This window comes from Limulus polyphemus, unplaced genomic scaffold (genome assembly GCF_000517525.1).
Source record: "Limulus polyphemus unplaced genomic scaffold, Limulus_polyphemus-2.1.2 Scaffold1936, whole genome shotgun sequence".
NCBI lineage: Eukaryota > Metazoa > Arthropoda > Merostomata > Xiphosura > Limulidae > Limulus > Limulus polyphemus.
Window position 1 is genome coordinate 112891 of NW_013667546.1, and position 18103 is coordinate 130993.

At 31.5% G+C, this 18103-nt stretch overlaps 1 protein-coding gene across 1 annotated transcript in view; it reads left to right on the forward strand.

Annotated features, from left to right (window-relative positions):
- LOC106465418 (trifunctional enzyme subunit alpha, mitochondrial-like) overlaps positions 1-13738 on the forward strand; it is a 71509-nt gene extending 57771 nt beyond the window's left edge. The window contains exons 16-18 of the mRNA XM_013925644.2: positions 3814-3925; positions 9909-9999; positions 13237-13738. Coding sequence (XP_013781098.1) covers positions 3814-3925; positions 9909-9999; positions 13237-13446 — 413 coding nt within the window. The 3' untranslated portion in view covers positions 13447-13738. The remainder of the gene's footprint in view (positions 1-3813; positions 3926-9908; positions 10000-13236) is intronic.
- The last annotated feature ends 4365 nt before the right edge of the window (positions 13739-18103 follow it).

An 18103-nucleotide genomic window follows, 5' to 3' on the forward strand; every position in this document is an offset into this window, starting at 1 on the left:
ATACAGAGTAATTTACATTTAATTTCATACTTTTTCGAGGGGTGGTGGATAAAATAGGGATGATGACATACTAAGAGAAAATGGGTCACATTAATGGAAATTCAGGATTTTTTTAAATATTGCCTTGTAGAATTAAAAACTTGAAACTTGTATACTATTAAAATATGGATTGTTAGCTAAGATTTTATTCTAATTTAATTGATATAACATAAACATAAAGTAGTTTAATAAAATTTTTGATTTGGCAAGACAGTGTTCAGTGTTCTAGCACATCTTTTTGATTTTGTGCTTCTTGCTCTTGATTTTGGAACTTTGATTTCTTGTTGCAACCTCAAACATTTTTTACAATTCATTTCTTCCCATGGTGTGCTATTCCCACTTGTATACCAGTAACCAACCCTGATATCATGTACTCGTATTTTTGAGTCATAGCCATTACTGTTTCTGACACTAACGGTGGCCAACCACCTCTTTCATTGGCTTCAGGTTTGACGTTTTTCACTTTTGTTTCAGTTTGTTCATATCCATTATTCTCCTCATCACACTCCCTTGCTGGTTCTGATTTTCAACATTGTTCTTCATTCCCGTTCTCTCTCTGTTCCCTGTTTCACCTCTCGTTGGATTTCTATTCCTACTTTTTATGGCTTGTGGGCATCTAAAATAGGACGTGTTCACCCTTGATGTCACTCACACCCTTGACAGCTACACCTGTGTTCTCCTTTATCTCAATTGTTCCTTCCTCCCTGGGATCTCTGCTGTTTGTGATAGGTTTTCACCTTCACCCCCATTTCCCTTCCCTCCTTTCCTGTTTCTATTCCTTTTCTGTTCCAGATCGCCACCAGTGTCCAGTCAGAGCTATAAGATGTTATGTGACTCACACGACTCCTTTCTGTGTCTCCAACTTTAGAATGTTCATCCACCAGAATCCTTCCATTTTCACATTTCCTTTATCCTCTCTTCCAATTCACCTCCTCCCTCTGTCCTTGGCTGCTCCTTTCCATCCTTCTTTGGGGGAGATCATCCAGGCTGGCATGCGGACCACTCCTCTCACATTCTTCTCACTATTTCCATCGTCTTGCAGTTTTCATCTCAGCAGGATATCATGCTCATCCTGCAACCATCCTACAGACTTCAGTTCATCTATGAGTGTTTAAGTGATTTTACTAACATTTTCTTTTCAGTTGTCTTTTTTACACATTAATCTCTGACATTGCTTGTAGTGACAGAATAGGGAATTCACTGCTTTTCATTGCATTTTTGCTGGTGATGCATTCCTCCAGACTCTCCACGCATATTATTCCCCTCTCCCTCTTCTAGTGGAGTATGGGAATCATTACTACTTACCAGCACGTAGCTGCTGGGGTGGTGGACCATGGAGGAATCCTCCTGAGTGTGCACAATTCCACATAGTCAAGAGTAGGATGGCGGTGTTCTGCCTGTGTAGAAGGTGTGACTATACTCCAGCTGCAGGTCTGATGTTATATGCCAGATGCCATAGGTCTGGACTGGATCTTTCCTTCTAATTTATAGTTCGCTCCTTTTAACCCTCCTCCTTACTGCTGCCTGGATGTTGGTTCCTGGGTTACAGGTTTTGGTTGGAACTGGACCTCCCATCACAAGTCCTCACATGTATGTGAGCTGGGAACTTCCTCCTACCATGGACTGGATCTTTCATTCCCAATGCTCTTTGGTTTTGGACTGGAATTTAACTTCCATGTTGCATTTCCACCTTCCTGACTTTGTCCAGATGTACATTCCTGGAGTTTATTTTTATAGGTTGTGCTGGATTCCTCTTGTAACAGAGCGTCCTCTTCAGTTTTGGTTCCTTGGATTGAGGTTGAATGATTGAGGACCCTCCTCCTACCATGGGCCAGTTGAGTCACTTCTGGTGCCACTGGTCTGGGCTGGAGTTCATCTCCAGCTTACGGTCCAACATGCTCTAGCCACTCTACACATATTCCACTTCCTTTGTTACCTTGTTCCACCCTTTTTGTTGCAACATGACACCTGTTCGCTTTGCATGGACTATGAATATACCTGGATCAGATGTGGTGCGATCTAGCACGAGTGTGTTTCTTCTGTATATTGAGGGCATACTCCTTGGGTACTCTTTAGACACTTTTGAAGGGTTTTCATCTAGATACCTTTACACCTGCCCCTCCACCTGATCAATGTGGAAATCTAGCTGTAACTGTGAGTGGTGATAAGTAATCATATCACAAGTTAATATTTTCCTACACTGAAAATATACATATGATAGATGCCTCCTCTCACACTTCCCACTCGTCCTTCCCACTTCTGATGTTGGATTTTCATACCTAATCTCAAAGTTAAGATTGGGTTAAACTGCACAGGAGTCAGCTGCAATAAGAGGGTGTGTTACACTCCTATTGATGGGGGATTATTGCATACTCAGTTACATGCTTTAATACAGCTGAGCCACATGGTATACATGTGGAGTTAGATGGGAGTTTCAAGGCTAGTGGGTGTACTAGTATCTATCAGAAGTATAATTTAAGTGTAGGAAAATATTAATGTGCAGTTAAACATATTCAAACTAAAATAAAGACTGCTTAAGCAGTATAGACAGGTTATTAGTATCTGACAAAAAAAAGGGAGAATGTTATTTACAGACCTTAAATCAGAATGATTATTTTTTTCACAATTGGGTAGATTATTAATATTTTTTACAAACCTGTATGTGTTATATAACCAGGGCTTTCCCCAAGCTGGTTTCACTGGCAGTGCTATCCTTCTCAAAAGCTTATTAACTAGCATTAAATTAAAACCATTGGGTCCATTAGGAATAAAATTGCTTAGTAGTTAGAAGTTCAGTTATTTACAGAATTTCAATGTGAAGAAAAAAATTTTATATTTTTCATAAACAAGACATATTTAATAAATAATAACAAATTGCTCATTTATATTCTGGAAATAAAATAATCTTTAACAATCTTTTGTAAAGGTTTTAGTTTCAGCATTGGTTTGCTATTCCTTTTTGGGTAAGTAATAAAAAAATATAACATTTTCTGAGTTGAGGTTATTTGTTGACAAATAATAATAAACTTGTGTTTTGCATTGAAACTCATTTTATCTCTCTCCACTAATGTAGTATTATGATGAAACTTGTGGAAATTTGAACAGATATTCTTTGTTTCTTTTGATATTTTAATAAAATTGCTCCTTAGGTTTGAAATGTAATGTGTAGATGACAAAAAATTTATTCCACAATTTTTTGTAAAAAATCTGATAGACATGTTACATATTTTTGTATCAAGTCTTGAAGCTATATTCAAAACTATTTTGTATCAGATCTGAAAGACATATTTCACATTATTTTCAATCAGATCCAAAGGTTGTGTTTCATGTTATTGAGAGGCACAGGTTGGCCCTAAAGTAGAGCTCTGAATTTTTGGAAATAGCGAGCAGGTTTCAAATCGTTATAATATCACAAAATATTTCCCTCACTTTAAGCTGTTGGTACGTGTTAAGATTGACAGTCATTCTCTTAGTGTGGGTGGTAGGGTACTTCTAACAGATTCCTTCCACCTGGTCAGTAGTTAAAAATTAACAATGGTGGCAGATAGCTTTATAGCTTTAATATAAATATAAAAATTATATTATTGAGTTTAACATTCTTTCAAAAATAATGGGATATTAACTAATTTTAATTAAAATGTCTTTGTAAAATGTTCATATTCCATTTTTTTATGTTGTGCTTTAAATGTGTTGTTTTTTATTAAGAAATTTCAGTGAATAAAAATTAATATTCAAAGCATGAAGATAACTACAAGTTTTCTATTATTGAATTAGGTCGTAAGTCTGGAAAGGGTTGTTTTGTTTACACACCAGGAGTTAAAGAAAGAGACATTAATCCTGAAGCTGAGAGAATCTTGAAGAAATATGCCCTAGTTCCAGTTAAACAGTAAGTTCAGTTTTTGTGGGGTTTTTTGTTCTTGTCTGGTTATCAGGATTTTAGTGATAATAAACACAGCTGACTTTACATAATGACATAAAAAATTGCTAAATGAAATAATGATATAAAAAAATTGCTAAATGACATAATGACAGAAAATTGCTAAAAAACGTTTTTTTCTAAACTTACAATTTAAAGAAAGGAGATCTTCAAAGTGATGAGAAAAAATCATTAAGCCTTGATCAAAATTTAGCAAACAGTACTTGATCAGAAGTATAATTCTTGTGTAGCTTACCATTCTTGCTGTGCTTTAAATATTTTGATATAAAAATATCATAATAAATCAAACATATATTTTAACTAATATTTTGAAATTTATCAAAGATATAATTGTCAATTTAGGATCAGCATGTGGAAATTAAACAAATTGTATATTTCTACACTAAAAAAATTGAAAAACTTGGAGGAATATTTAAGATTATAAATTAATTTAAAAGTGTGTAAGTTAAACCTTGCTTTGTGTCAAGTTCAGAATGTTTTAGTAATATTCAAAATGATTTTCATCATTCAACCAACAAGTAAATGAATTAGTTAATCCTATAATGCCTGACACCACTTTTAAATTCCTTTTTGCACATGTTACTGTGTTACATACAAAATTTAATTAAACTTTATTATCAATGTAATTTAACAAAATTATTGGATTATAATTCAAAGTTTTATATTATCTAAGTTTTATTCCTTTACTTTACTCTAAAACAATAATTTAAAACTTGTGTAAAGTGCTTGCTGTTAAACATCAATTTTAAGATCTGGTATAGAAGAAATTGTATGTGTAAATGTTCTCTCAGAGACATTCAAAGTACAGGTTGTTTATAAGTAATTCAAGAACTTGTCACAGACACAACAGTTCTAAAATTTCCCTCACTTCGAGATAAGCCACACCCAGTTACAAAGTAGAAGCTGTGTTGCTAAGTGATGGTTTGAGGTTGAATACCATACAATACAATAATAATAGCTGATTTCACACTGTATTTCATAACAAGGTTAGGAAAGTTAATTAGTATTTGCATTTTAGTCAAAAAAAAAACTTAGTCCATTATGGAGAGCGGAATCCCTAGCACTTGACTATTTTTCTCACCTTATACATATTAGTTTGATAGATAGTGAAATTGCATTTAGGTTTTACTTTTATATTTTAGTTAACTATGTACAATTTGTGTTTTAAAATTCATATTTGAAAGGTTTAATGGTTATTTAAGTGTTTCTGCTCTTCACTTCGATGGTTGTGCTAAGAGCAAACATTGTGCCTTAGGCTAAAGTGTACTTTCTGCCGACATAGCATTATATTTTCTGCAGGGACCTGTTAAAGTGTGTCAACATAAATAATGAAAGATAAAGAAATGGAAAGAAAAATAAAACATTAAAAATAAAAAATTAAAATTGTAAGTTACACATATGACCCAAAGAAGATATTTTAAGATTATTCAATAAAGAGATATAAGGTAAGTACATATTTCCATTTCTTAATTTTGAACATTTCACTGCACTGTACATTGATAATAATAGCTAGAGTTAGTGATATAATAGAGAAAATGTAAAATACATTATAAACATTTACCTTAAGAAACTTATGATATTCATTTAAGAGGCTCTAGAGATTATGCAAGTAAAATATGAAAACTGTAAGATAAAAAATAGGTATTTTTATACTTAACATGAAAATCACCTAGCAGGTGAACTATTCAGAGCTCAAGTGCAAGTAACTACATTAAATGTTGAATTTTTATTATAAATAGCAGAAAAAAATCAAAATCAAATATTTTTCTGATACTACATAATTTTAGAAAAATTATTGTCAAGTTTCAAACAATTTTATCCACTAGTTTTGTTTTTGGAATGAAATATGACAAGAGCAACATTTCCTTTTGGGCAATGCCCATAACCAGGATCATGGGATTAAAGGAGTATTATGTCTCTACATATTAATAATAGGAATGTTTAACATTTTTATCTACGCATGTGATGAGGTTTTAGTGAGTTATATTCAAAATTTAATCAAACTACTTCCTTATCATGGTATATGAATAAATTTGGCATAAAAATATAGCCAATAATCCAAATTTTAAGATTATATAAGTTATAAGTTCTTAATTTTATAAGGGAATATTTAAAAATTCCTTCATTTCCACTAGTATGAGAATTGTGGCATTTGTTCTCTAGGTATGACCTCCTCTCTAATTTATTTAATACTCCTCCAAGAAGTATGAAATTTAAATGTCAATTACCCATTGTTATTGCTCAGGGAAAGCATAAATTATATAGCTTTCCATCTTATTTAGTTACAGAGCCATCAAATAGAAAATCAAACCCATCTTGCCACACCCACCTATCACATCCTCTCCTTCAGAAATGGCCAGTAGTTCTCACATTTAATACTAATTATTTGTAACAATAGAAAACCAAGGTTTTAATCTATCAAATAACTTGTCATATTACATTGTTTTCTATAAAGGGAATTGTCAGTTTCACTTAAAGTTCAAACTTTATTCCTACAGAAAACACATAAACAAGATTAGCTGAAATTTTAATGTCTCTTGTTGCATAATTAGAAAGCTGGAAAAAATTGTGGTAGTTATGGGACATTTTGTGCTTCTATGTTTTTTTGGTACATTATTTAATTAAATAAAAGAATTATCTAGTGCAGTAGTACCATTAGTATAAAAAGTAGGATTAAGTGTCATCGACAGTTGACAGCAAAAAAAAATTATGATTTAAGTAAGTACTTTATTTCTTTTGTTTCATATGTATTCTTTATTTATTATTATAAAAGTAAGTAAAATGTAAAAATTAGAAACTTTTTAGGTTAGATTAAGTAAAATAAAGAATAATAATAAAAAATTTTCATGAGGTATGTTCACGAGCAACTCTCGAGTACCTTGTATGTTATCTAATTCGATAGGGTATTGTGAGTTGCATATTCACCAAGTGATTTAAAACTCTTATGGCATGAATATCAATTAGACATGGTTCAAAGGACAATAAAACAATAAAATGTAAGTATAAACAAATTTCGTTTCATATTACAATATGAAATCATTCTAGAAATAAAAAAGGGTAATTTAGACTTATTTCAAATTTTGTTTGGTGGTTACAAGGTCGTTCAAATCTTATATAGAGTTAGGGTAGAGAAAATAACAGCCAGAATATAAAGTTTTACTGAAAGAAAAATTTGAAATTTACTTTGAAGGTTTTTAGGGATTACGCAAATGAAATTTGAGATTTTCAGGTGAAAGAAGTATTTCTAATCTTAACATGAAAATCACTTTGTACTTACTCGGAGCAGTCAACATTTTGACTCCATATTTTCATGGAGAAATTTTTTGTGCAAATACTTCATTAGAAATTCTGAACTTTTTGTCTACAAATGACTCCTAGTAATTACAGAAAGTTTGTAAAATTTTGTGAAGGTACATAAAATATATTAGAAGTTATAATATAGAAACTATAAGGGTCAATTTGGGTCACAAACTCAGACAGATGACTGAGCCCATAGTGAGAGAGTTAAGTAATAAGTGCTTACTTTGGGCCTTTTTTTTCATGAACTTTATGTCAAACTTTGATTCTTTTATGCCAAATTAACATAATTTTTATCATGAAATGATATTCAAAGTAACTCTTTAATTATGCAGTAATATATAAACATTTAAAATCAACATGTGGTACTTATACAGAATTTTCTGAGTCACTGTAACATTTGGGAGACCTTTAGCTAATTTCAAAATTTATGCATAGTTCACACCAAATGTGTTGAATATAGATGTTACAATTAATTAGCAACTAAAAAGTTGGAGAACTGTTGATTCATTCATTCAAGTCAAATGCTCATAATCGTTTCTAAATTCACTTTGCTGTATATACATATAATATAAGAACAACAAGGGCCATTTAGTCTTTCAAGGCTGTCCTTTATATATTTTAGGAATTCATTGGTTTCTCTCTTATACTCCTATAACATGCCATTCTTCATTACTACTGATGACACCTCATTCCATAAGCTAACCACCCTGTTAGAAAAATAAAACTGTCTTAAATGGAGCCTAGTCTGTTTTTTTTCCAACTGTTAAACTTCTGCCTTTTCATCCTGTTATCTTTAAGATACAGCACAAAGAAATCAAAGGTCTTTATTGTATCGATCTTTGAGATATGCTGTAAATTTCAATGAGATCACTTCTTAACCTTCTTTTCTCATGAGAATATAAGAGATCTTAAACAGTCCTTATTAGATAACCATTTCATCCCATGAATCATCCTGGTAGTCCTCTTCTGAACCTCCAATAAGCTAGTGTCATTTCTTTAATAAGGAGACCAAAATTGTATACAATAATCCAAGTAAGCCTTAACCAGTGATCTGTATAAAGAAAGTTTTTGACGGGTAATCAATATGTTTAAAAATAGGAGTAACAACACTCCAACCCTAAGAAACCTTCTCACTGCCTGTTGTTCTACCAAAAGTGAGAGAAAAAGACTTGCATATCTGATATTTGACCTTTAAAACTGTGAGGAAAACATTGTCTTGTCATGATGCTTAATCTTTTGTAAATCTCTCACTATATTTACCATCAATTGAGTAATATATTCAGATCATTTCCAATATACCCCATAGAATGTTCAGGGTTGGGAATATTGCTGCAATGCTGTTTTATAGAAACAGAGTAGAAGAAATCAGTGACAACCTCAGCCTATCTTGAAAAACAAAACTTTGTTACCAGCATCCTTTAAAGGTTTAATACAAGTATGCATTGAATTGGTGTAATAGTCATTTTTGGCATCTTGCTTTAATAAAAAAACTGTTTATTGTGCCAATCCATTGATATAATTTCATAAATTTAAGCAGTGAAAGAAGATTACAAATAATTAAAAAGTTTATTTTTTGTAGACCTTTCAGGTGGATCCTGTAATTGTTTATTTTGAAACTGTTGTATAATATTAACTTGGATGTTGGGTGATGTTTCTGTTTTTATATACATTAAAAATCTTTATAGTTAATTGTAGTGTATTTTATCTTGGTTCTCTGCAGCTCCATTTTATGATCTACTTATTGTTTTCCTTTGCTCTTTTTAATATTATACCAACTTGAGGTTTACAAAGTTTTGCATGATTATAAAAATAATATATTTTCTAACTTATCTACAGAAGTGTGATAACATAAGTTATTTCTGACTTGTCCATGATAACTTTGTCTTTTTTCCTGATAACAAAGAATAAGTTATGTCATGATGACCATCATGTATCTTCTATGTTTAATAATTTAAACAGTGAAAGGGACATAGTATGAATTTTATAACTTCTGAATGAGAGATGACTCAAAATGTAAAACAAGACAAGAGTCAGAATCTTTTTTTTTTGTCCATAGTCATTATATTTGCCACTTTCTCACTGAATTTTGTCATATCAGGAAAACTGTTTCCTACAGAAATTAAATTTTTACAAATTGCAAAATAAGTGAGCCTCAATATATAAGCTGTATATAACCACTAGATTTTTAAATGAGAAACAGTCCCAAATTATTAGATAGATTTCCTTACCTAATTTATACTTTCAATAATATGTTATTATGAAAGGTATGTTATTTGATTTGATCTACTGTTGCATTTGATATGTAGGAGAACACTGTTGTTCCTCTAAATAATAGATCTGCCACAATAGAATGTTAAAATTTTACATAAAATAGCATATTTCTTTAAAATAACATTTAAAAGATTGTCACTTATATTATTGACAAATGATTAAGATTTTAGAATTTTACTTTTTTCCTCTTCCCTAATTAAGATGTTGTTTATGCAGTTTTCCATTTTTCACACACAGGTTTTAAGTTGATTCATCACTTGTGAATAGTCTTAGTAAGGTATTTGCATACATCTGAAATAATGCTTGCCTTTCACTTACACTGTTACATTTGTTGTATATATTTTGATAATTTCATTACCAGGAACACCACAGAAGAGCTACAGATGAGACTGATCTGTAGATTTGTAAATGAATCTGTTTTATGCCTTCAAGAAGGAATATTAGCCAATCCTGTAAGTATTCTGTTTATGATGCCTGTTTTGAAAGAGGGGTTGAAAAAACTTTTTTGTTATTATACATAAAATATAAAAATAAAGGTTTAAAACTGGTGCTTTAGAAATACTTGCAAAAAATTTAAGCAGTAGTGTTTTGTTTTCTTTTGAATTTGATAGTAATGCAAACACTCCAAAAACGTTTGTAAATTACAAAAGCGTCCCCTCTCACCAGTGGCTCAGCAGTAAATCTTGGGGCCGATAATGCCAAAAATTGGGTTTCAGTACCTATGATTGGCACAGTACAGATAGCCCATTGTGTAGCTTTGTCCTTAATAACTAACAAACAAATGACAAACCTAACGGGGAAAAAAAAGACATGGATTACTGGATAATTCAGCCATCAGTCTGCCATAATTGATTTTGCTTGTTCAAGTAAAAATAACAGTTATTTAGAATAAAGTTGTTTCTTTATTTTAATAGAACTTATGGATTTTGTCCAAGAGAAAAATAATTAACTTCTGGTAAACTCAAATAGGAAACAATTTAAAAATCTATCGGATGATTTATATGGTGTATTGATAATTACATTCCTCTAGAAAAAAACAATACTTCAATACTTTAAATTGTTTTAACTGAAAAGGCATTATTTTATTTTTTTTTAGATATTATCAAGCATTTTCAAAGATTAATTGCATAAAAAAATAACAATTACTTTATATATCCAAGAAAAGGTAGCAAAACCTGAGCCAGTAATTTTTTCATGTATGGTTTATTTTCAAGCTATTTAAAAAGTGTTGAGGCCATGTCCACCAGCTGACTTGTAAGTTCTTTCTGAAAATACCCCAGTTTAAATATTCCAGTTTTGTCTTCTGTAGTACGTTAAAGTATGTATATAAATACAACTTTCATCTAATACTTCATGGTAATGCAATACGAACTTTCTTTCCCCACTTTTTTACAGCAAAATTATTTATTCTTAATTATATTGCAGAAACTTTGTCCACAAAACATATGCTCCACATTTTAAATTTTCACTCAAGTCTGATAATAGAAATTTATTACTGATTTACAAAACAAAAACCCTGCATAACCCTGAGGCATATCAACACACAGTTAAAGGAAGGGAGCTCTGCTGCAAATAATTGTGATAAAGAAAGTAATACCAGTTTTCAGATGATATATTTATGATTTTATTAGGTTCAGAAACTTGAAAGTTGTAAAATAAAATGTGGATAGTTGAATTTGACAGTTCTTAATGTAAATAAAAAAATTCATTGTACTTCAAATTGTTTGAGCTAAAAATAAGCTTCAAACAAATACAAAGTTTACAGATTTGTGGCTTAATTTCATCCACTGACAAGTGGAATTTCATAGGTAGGAAATTTAACAATTTCCACTGTCTCAATAATAGTTACAACTGGACAAAAATTGAAAGTTAACATTAGCAGTTTCAATATTTTTAATTACTTTATTCAAAACAAATTTAATAAAACTTTCATCAAAAGAAAATTCAAAATCTAAACATTTTGGCCATAATTTTATTTTGGAAGTAATTTGAAGAGATAGATAACATAATTTTGTCCCTGTAAAAACCGAAGGTACCAGACTATAAAATGTTAAACTTCTAGGACATGTTTCTAACATTAACTTTTGTTCCTACTGGTTGAGATGTTTAACCTCATCCCTCCACACACACACAAATTTCTTTCCACTGTTGTCCCCAGATGGATATATGAAATGTTTCCTATGAGTTGTATGTAAAGAACTTGACACAGATTTAAATTAATATTTGATATCACTACAGTACGTATTTGTGTTTTAAATATGTTAATCATTTCATAAAAACCACCTTTAAAATGACTTTCCAACAAAAGATCTTTTTGCACCTTTTTACATCAATTTAAACAAGTCTCTCCTTCATACATGATTACTCTTGGTTTTCGTTTGTCATGAAATGTGTTTTGTATAAAAAATCTTACACTCCAAGATTATTATTTGAGACTCTTTTGAATAATTTTCTGAAAGTATTTAACATCCATTTGAGAAATAACCTTGAGAATTGGAAAAATATTTGAAACAATAACCAGAATCCTCTTTGCATCTGAATATCTTTCAGCTAACTGATTTGTTGAGGCTAATCCCTCCTGACATCATTAAAGAACCTTACAAATTTTTATTTGTTTATCTAAATTTATGTCACTTCCTTCTCTTAAACCTTTTTTTCTTGAAGCTTGGTCAATCATTTTAGGATAAATAGTTAAATTGTACATAAAATGATTAATCTCTGAACTTGAAAAATTAACATTGCATTTTGAGATGAATTCCTAAAACATAGGATAAGTCATGGCTTACTGTAATAAATTGTCATTGAACCTATTGGTTAGCACTTCCTAAGTGTTATAAGTAAAGGTTAAAAACCATGTGTGTTATGTAAATGGCTAGATTTTTTACTAAAAGTTATAGAAGTATAAACCATGAATAGTTTTTTAAAGTAACTGTGAATTAAACTTGATAGAAACTAATGTAAAGAAAACATATGAATTCTGCCTTAAAATATCAAGATTTTCAATGGACAGAAAAGACAAATTATTTGCACATAATATTAGAATGGAAGTAAGGTTTACCTTCAGGTTGTTATGCAAGAAAGAGAAATCAAGCACGAAGATTTTTTGTGTTCTGTGATATGATCAATAATATTGAAAATTTAGGTCCTGAAATGATAATTTTAAATTTCATGTATAAAAGTATAGTACGCATTGCAATTTGTTTTACATGAAACTGGTAGAATTTTATATGAGGAAAAGTTTTTCCCTATTTTTGATCAATCAGCTTTGAAAAGTTTTATAAAAGTATAGCATGAGAAAAATTGGAAACTGATATATTTATTTCAGCACTATCTATCATAAAATTTAGTTTAAAAAATATAGTTTAAAATAATATATTTATCAAAAACGTTATCTCCATTGTGGTTTTAAAGATTTAAAGTTGTAGGTAAACTAATTTATGGTACATCGACTGGATGAACGTAGCTGATCTACTGTTTTTCCGTATTTGCTGAAAATCTATTCAACTTTTTTGTAGTGGTTTCTAAATGGGATATTTTTATTCCATTCTCTTAGATATAACCTGTTGTCTTACTACAGATTATTTATATTTCATTTATGACTCATTTGAAATAAGTGCAGTTAAAACTTGTGTACTGAAAGCCAGCAAATGTTGTTTGGTTAAGTTAGATTTTGTGTTTTATCATTTTAGCTTGAAGGAGACATTGGAGCTGTATTTGGACTAGGCTTCCCACCCTTCCTAGGAGGACCGTTCCGTTACATAGATTCATACGGGGCTGACAAAATTGTGGGATGGATGGAGAAGTTTACAGAGCTATATGGACCTCAATTTAAGCCATGTGAGCTTTTGATAGATCATGCTCGAGACCCAACCAAGAATTTTCACATAAAGAAAAACTGATATATCCTAGCCCATTGGATGAGCCTTAACAATGCAACTGGAATTTCCAAGTTTACATTATAGAATAGCTTGATCCCAGCTGATTATTAGTAATTTGTATTGTCAGTCAAGGGAATAAGGGAGAGAAATTACAATTAAGGTTTGCAGATTATGATGATAACATTCCAAGTTATAGAAAAATTGGGGAAATTCAAGCCTTGAAATGTTTGAATGATGTGAAAACTGGCTGTGTTTTAAGAAATATCTACCATTGAAACAACTTATCTGTATAGTTAATTTAAAACATAGATTTCCAAAGAAAACCAAAAGTAATTTTATAAAAGTTCTAACATTGAAAAATGACATAATAAAATCAAAATACAGCTTCTGACTATATATTTGTGTGAAATGAAATATTTTATAAATGCCTCATCTTCAGTTATCAGTACTAAAATATCAGTTGTAGAATGTGTGTTTTTAATAAATTGTTTTATTTGAACTAAAACTAAAAATATAAAATGAATTTCAATTTTTAAATAAGTAAACTTGTGATTTTTGAATTAGTTTTTTTTTTCTTAATAAGGGTAAACAACAACAACTTTGTAGGTTGATTATTTGTGTACAGAAGTTTGTGAATTAACTTGCAAAGAGCATAAGAGAAAAAAACAACTTTGAACTGTGAGCACAAAACATTACAAAACATACTGCTGCATTAAATTGATTCTGGTCAAAAACACCAAAATTAGTTTTATAGTGGTAATTCAAGGATAAATCTAGCACACAAGTTCTAGGATTTCCCCAAAGGGTTTATATATCTAGTATGCTAACGGATAAGTGTAGCAGTTTGTTACATGTGAAACATAAGAGACAAGACAAGCTGTTGAAATCCAATCAGGATAAAACTATATTTCCCTGTAGAACTGCTTGGGATAGAAAGCTAACCACTTGTGGTTAGACTATTACAGTGTGTGGGACTGAATTTAAGTAGAATGAACTAAACTGTATTTAAGGAACAATTAAGGTAATGATAATAAAATAAAACAAACTAACTGCAGGCTGGGGAACATGGTAAACAAAGATAGGACTTCTAGAGCAAGTCTTGGCTCTCGTAGACTAGGACACAAAGGATCTTCTGCAAAATTGAGTAAAAATCTCTCTAGAAATGATCAAAACCACATTCACGATTTGCAATACACATTCTCTGTGTAGCTTTACAATCAGAAAACAAGCCCCCAAATGCTAAAATACATGTAACATCTGCAAGGTAATTCTCTGTACATAAGGTAAAGTGGGATACTATGCAACTGTCCTATGAAACAGCAAATAAACTCCTTGACCTGATAGTCAGCATAAGTTACACCTCATTCCAAGTTTATCATATGACTTCAATGACATTTAATATGTTCCAAAATAGAACTTAGAATAATTTGAATAGCCTTACACAGATTATATATAGACTATAGGACCAAGGATTGCCTTAGTAGGTGTGGAGCCCTGTATAAGTTTAAGAAGGCAGGCTTATTTTGAGGCCATGGCTAGCTTGTTAACCCACCACCCATCATTTGAATCTGATACAGTAAACTATAAAGAAATATCAAAATACTTTCAAAATTGTATTCATTATATCTTTAAATGGCTAAACACAGAAGTCCGGTGAAAATATTGATAAATCAGTGACAACAAACTCTGATTACATGATTCCCGGGTAGTTTTTCTAAAGTCAGAACAGCTGAAGTTCTCTTGGGGCTGTTTCTTAGGTAAACCTTTTTTTTTCATGCTTAAGAATCAGAAAGCAAACTTTAATTCAGTGCATGTAAATGTCCACTGAAATGGAGATTATGTCAGAAGTGACAATTAATCATGATTCAGTTCTCCAATGGTAGACAAACTTTGGTACTGTTTTGAGTTTGTCCATTATAATATGAAACTTATCATTGTTATTGTATAAAGAACTAACTATAATAGGCAAGCAATATAGAATATATAAAAAATAAAACCAGCCAAGATCTCAAAGTGAAAAATACAATTTAAATTAACAAATTCTAATTCAATCATGACTTCTAAAAGTGTGGACCTTAGCACAGCAGCACCACTCACACCTGTCTAAGGCCACACCTGTATAAAAGAATAAGTACTTGCATATTACAGTTGCAAAGCAACTTTATGAAAATGTGAAGAAACTGTGGGTGTATTCATCAGTGAAGTGCCATGACTTTATTAGCAAAATATAAAACAACTATTTATATCATAGATAGAAACATTTTCTTATATATATATATATGCACAAGCTGCTTCATTTGAACTTTGAAGGATCATAATGGTTGGATCAGTAATACTTTTGTAACGTATTAATGGTGGTTCTCAATTTTTTTAGATTTTGGACCACTTTGACCTGACCTTACCCCAACTTTCTGTGGTCAAATTGTGGTATTTTAGGTAAAATGTTTCCTAGCAAGTATCATAAGGGTAATCCTGCAAATAACAGCACATGCAATCAAGAAATAATGGATATTCTGTGCTTTATAACATGACTGAGTTTCTTTAATTGTGAAATATCGAGACTTTAACATATGTAAATAAATAAACAAACTATTATGAAAAAAAGAAAACATGATGTGAGTACTTGCACAGATAGAATCACAGTCGATTCTACTGGAGTGTATTTAGCTCCGCAGTTTTCTTTCTTTCAGGATCGACTTTCTTTGAACTAAACACAACAATCTTGAAGTAATTCCTCACTCAAAGATCTCCTAGTAGAAATAGCTCAAAGAAAAGCACTTAAGTTACTGGTAAACTTTGTTTCTGTATTCAGTCAATGCCATCACCTTGTGACCTTTGTTAGATCGGCTGTTTGATTTATCCAACATCATCTCTGCTAACAAAGTATATTACAGTGCTAATCCTTTCAACACAGCTGCTATATATTACTACAATAGCTTCATGGGCAAAACAGATATTATCTACTATAGGAAACAGAACTAAAATAAGGCAATCTCAACTACATTCTGGACCACGTGTTGTCTCCATTACAACATGGACACTAAATAGCCATTTTTTTTTAATTCTTATATAACTACATCAGGTAGAAAACATATAACATATCTATGTATCACACTTTTTCTCTGTCTCAGACTTGTGACATGGTTAAGGAGAACATTACCTTATTCCAAACAACACTTAAACAACCTAAGAATATCAAAAATCCTTTTATGATGATTCAAATTTAGTACAGATATTACTAAAACTTGAATTAAAAATACAATAAAAAAGCTAATTACTAAACAAAAATAAAAGGTAAATCAGAATAAAAAGAAAACACTTTAACAGTAATTAATAACCCATCATCATACACCATTATAACAACAAATTACTGACATAAGTAATAATATATACAAGAAAATGAAAGAAAAGCCCTTTAATAATGAAAATATCGAAATACGTGAGATAAAACCCTTAATACATGAAAAAGAAAATAGAATATGAAAAACAGCTTTAACTATTTCTGGAGCTGGTACATGGTTTGGTTTGAATTTCACGCAAAGCTTCACCAGGGCTATCTGTGCTAGCTATTCCTAATATAGCAGTTATAGACTAAAGGGAATGAAGCTTGTCAAACACTACCAACTCTCGGGCTACTCTTTACCAATGAAGAGTAGAGTGATCATCACATTATAACGCCCCCATGGCTGAAAGGGTGAGCAAGTTTGATGACGGGGATTCGAACCTGCGACCCTCAGATTGCGAGTTGAGTGCCCTAACCACCGTAGTGAACTGGCCCTTGAGTTGATTTGCTCATTTGAATGGCTGGTATCACAGTCTGCTCCACTTCTTCGTATTTGTGTGTCCCTATAATGAACCTAGCATCATGAAGTGCTTTTTGGGTTTGTTTGTTTTAAAGCAAAGCTACATTGGGTTATCTGCTGTACCCATTGTGGGAAATTGAAACCCAGATTTTAGCCTTGTAAGTCCATAAATTTACTACTTTCCTACCAGGAGACTAGGCTTTGGGATGTAGTGGTCCCATTGGAAGTTTGAGCACATCTGACACCATATTAGGTGGTGGTGGTGCATCTTCCAATGTGATAAGTCACTGTTCTCGTTATTTCTTAAGCTTCTTCTTGTCCTTTGGAAGGACCAGAAGTGGCAACTGTAAAGGCTGATGGGTGGCCTGGAGACTAGGATCCTATTTGTGCTAACTGAGTTTTCTGTTATTGAATTATGTAATAAAGCTCCTGAAAACTGTAGAGCTAGCCCGACCATGGATGCTGTGAGTTTTCCCTTGTCAGATATATTGGCCAACAACATATTCCTCATCCATGGGCTCAGATACTGTATAAGTTAGGCCAGGCCTGGACATTCCAGCAACAGTAACTTTATTGGTTTCATCACTCAGGAAGAAGTCTTGTTTGTCCTACAGGAACTCATTGTTTCTACTTGTCGTTACCTTCTTATTTATCACAATAAACCTCGTGTAATTGATTATGCATGTTAATGTCTTAATATCACTCATGAATGACTTTAAATAAAGATTTTCAGTGTGTGGTACACACACTTAATTATTTACATACATACATTGTCATATATATATGCTGTAATCATGCTTGTCAAACATTCTAGTAGCTTATACAGCTTGATCCCATTGGTAATGTTCAAGTCACCTGTTGAAGCTACACTTGGT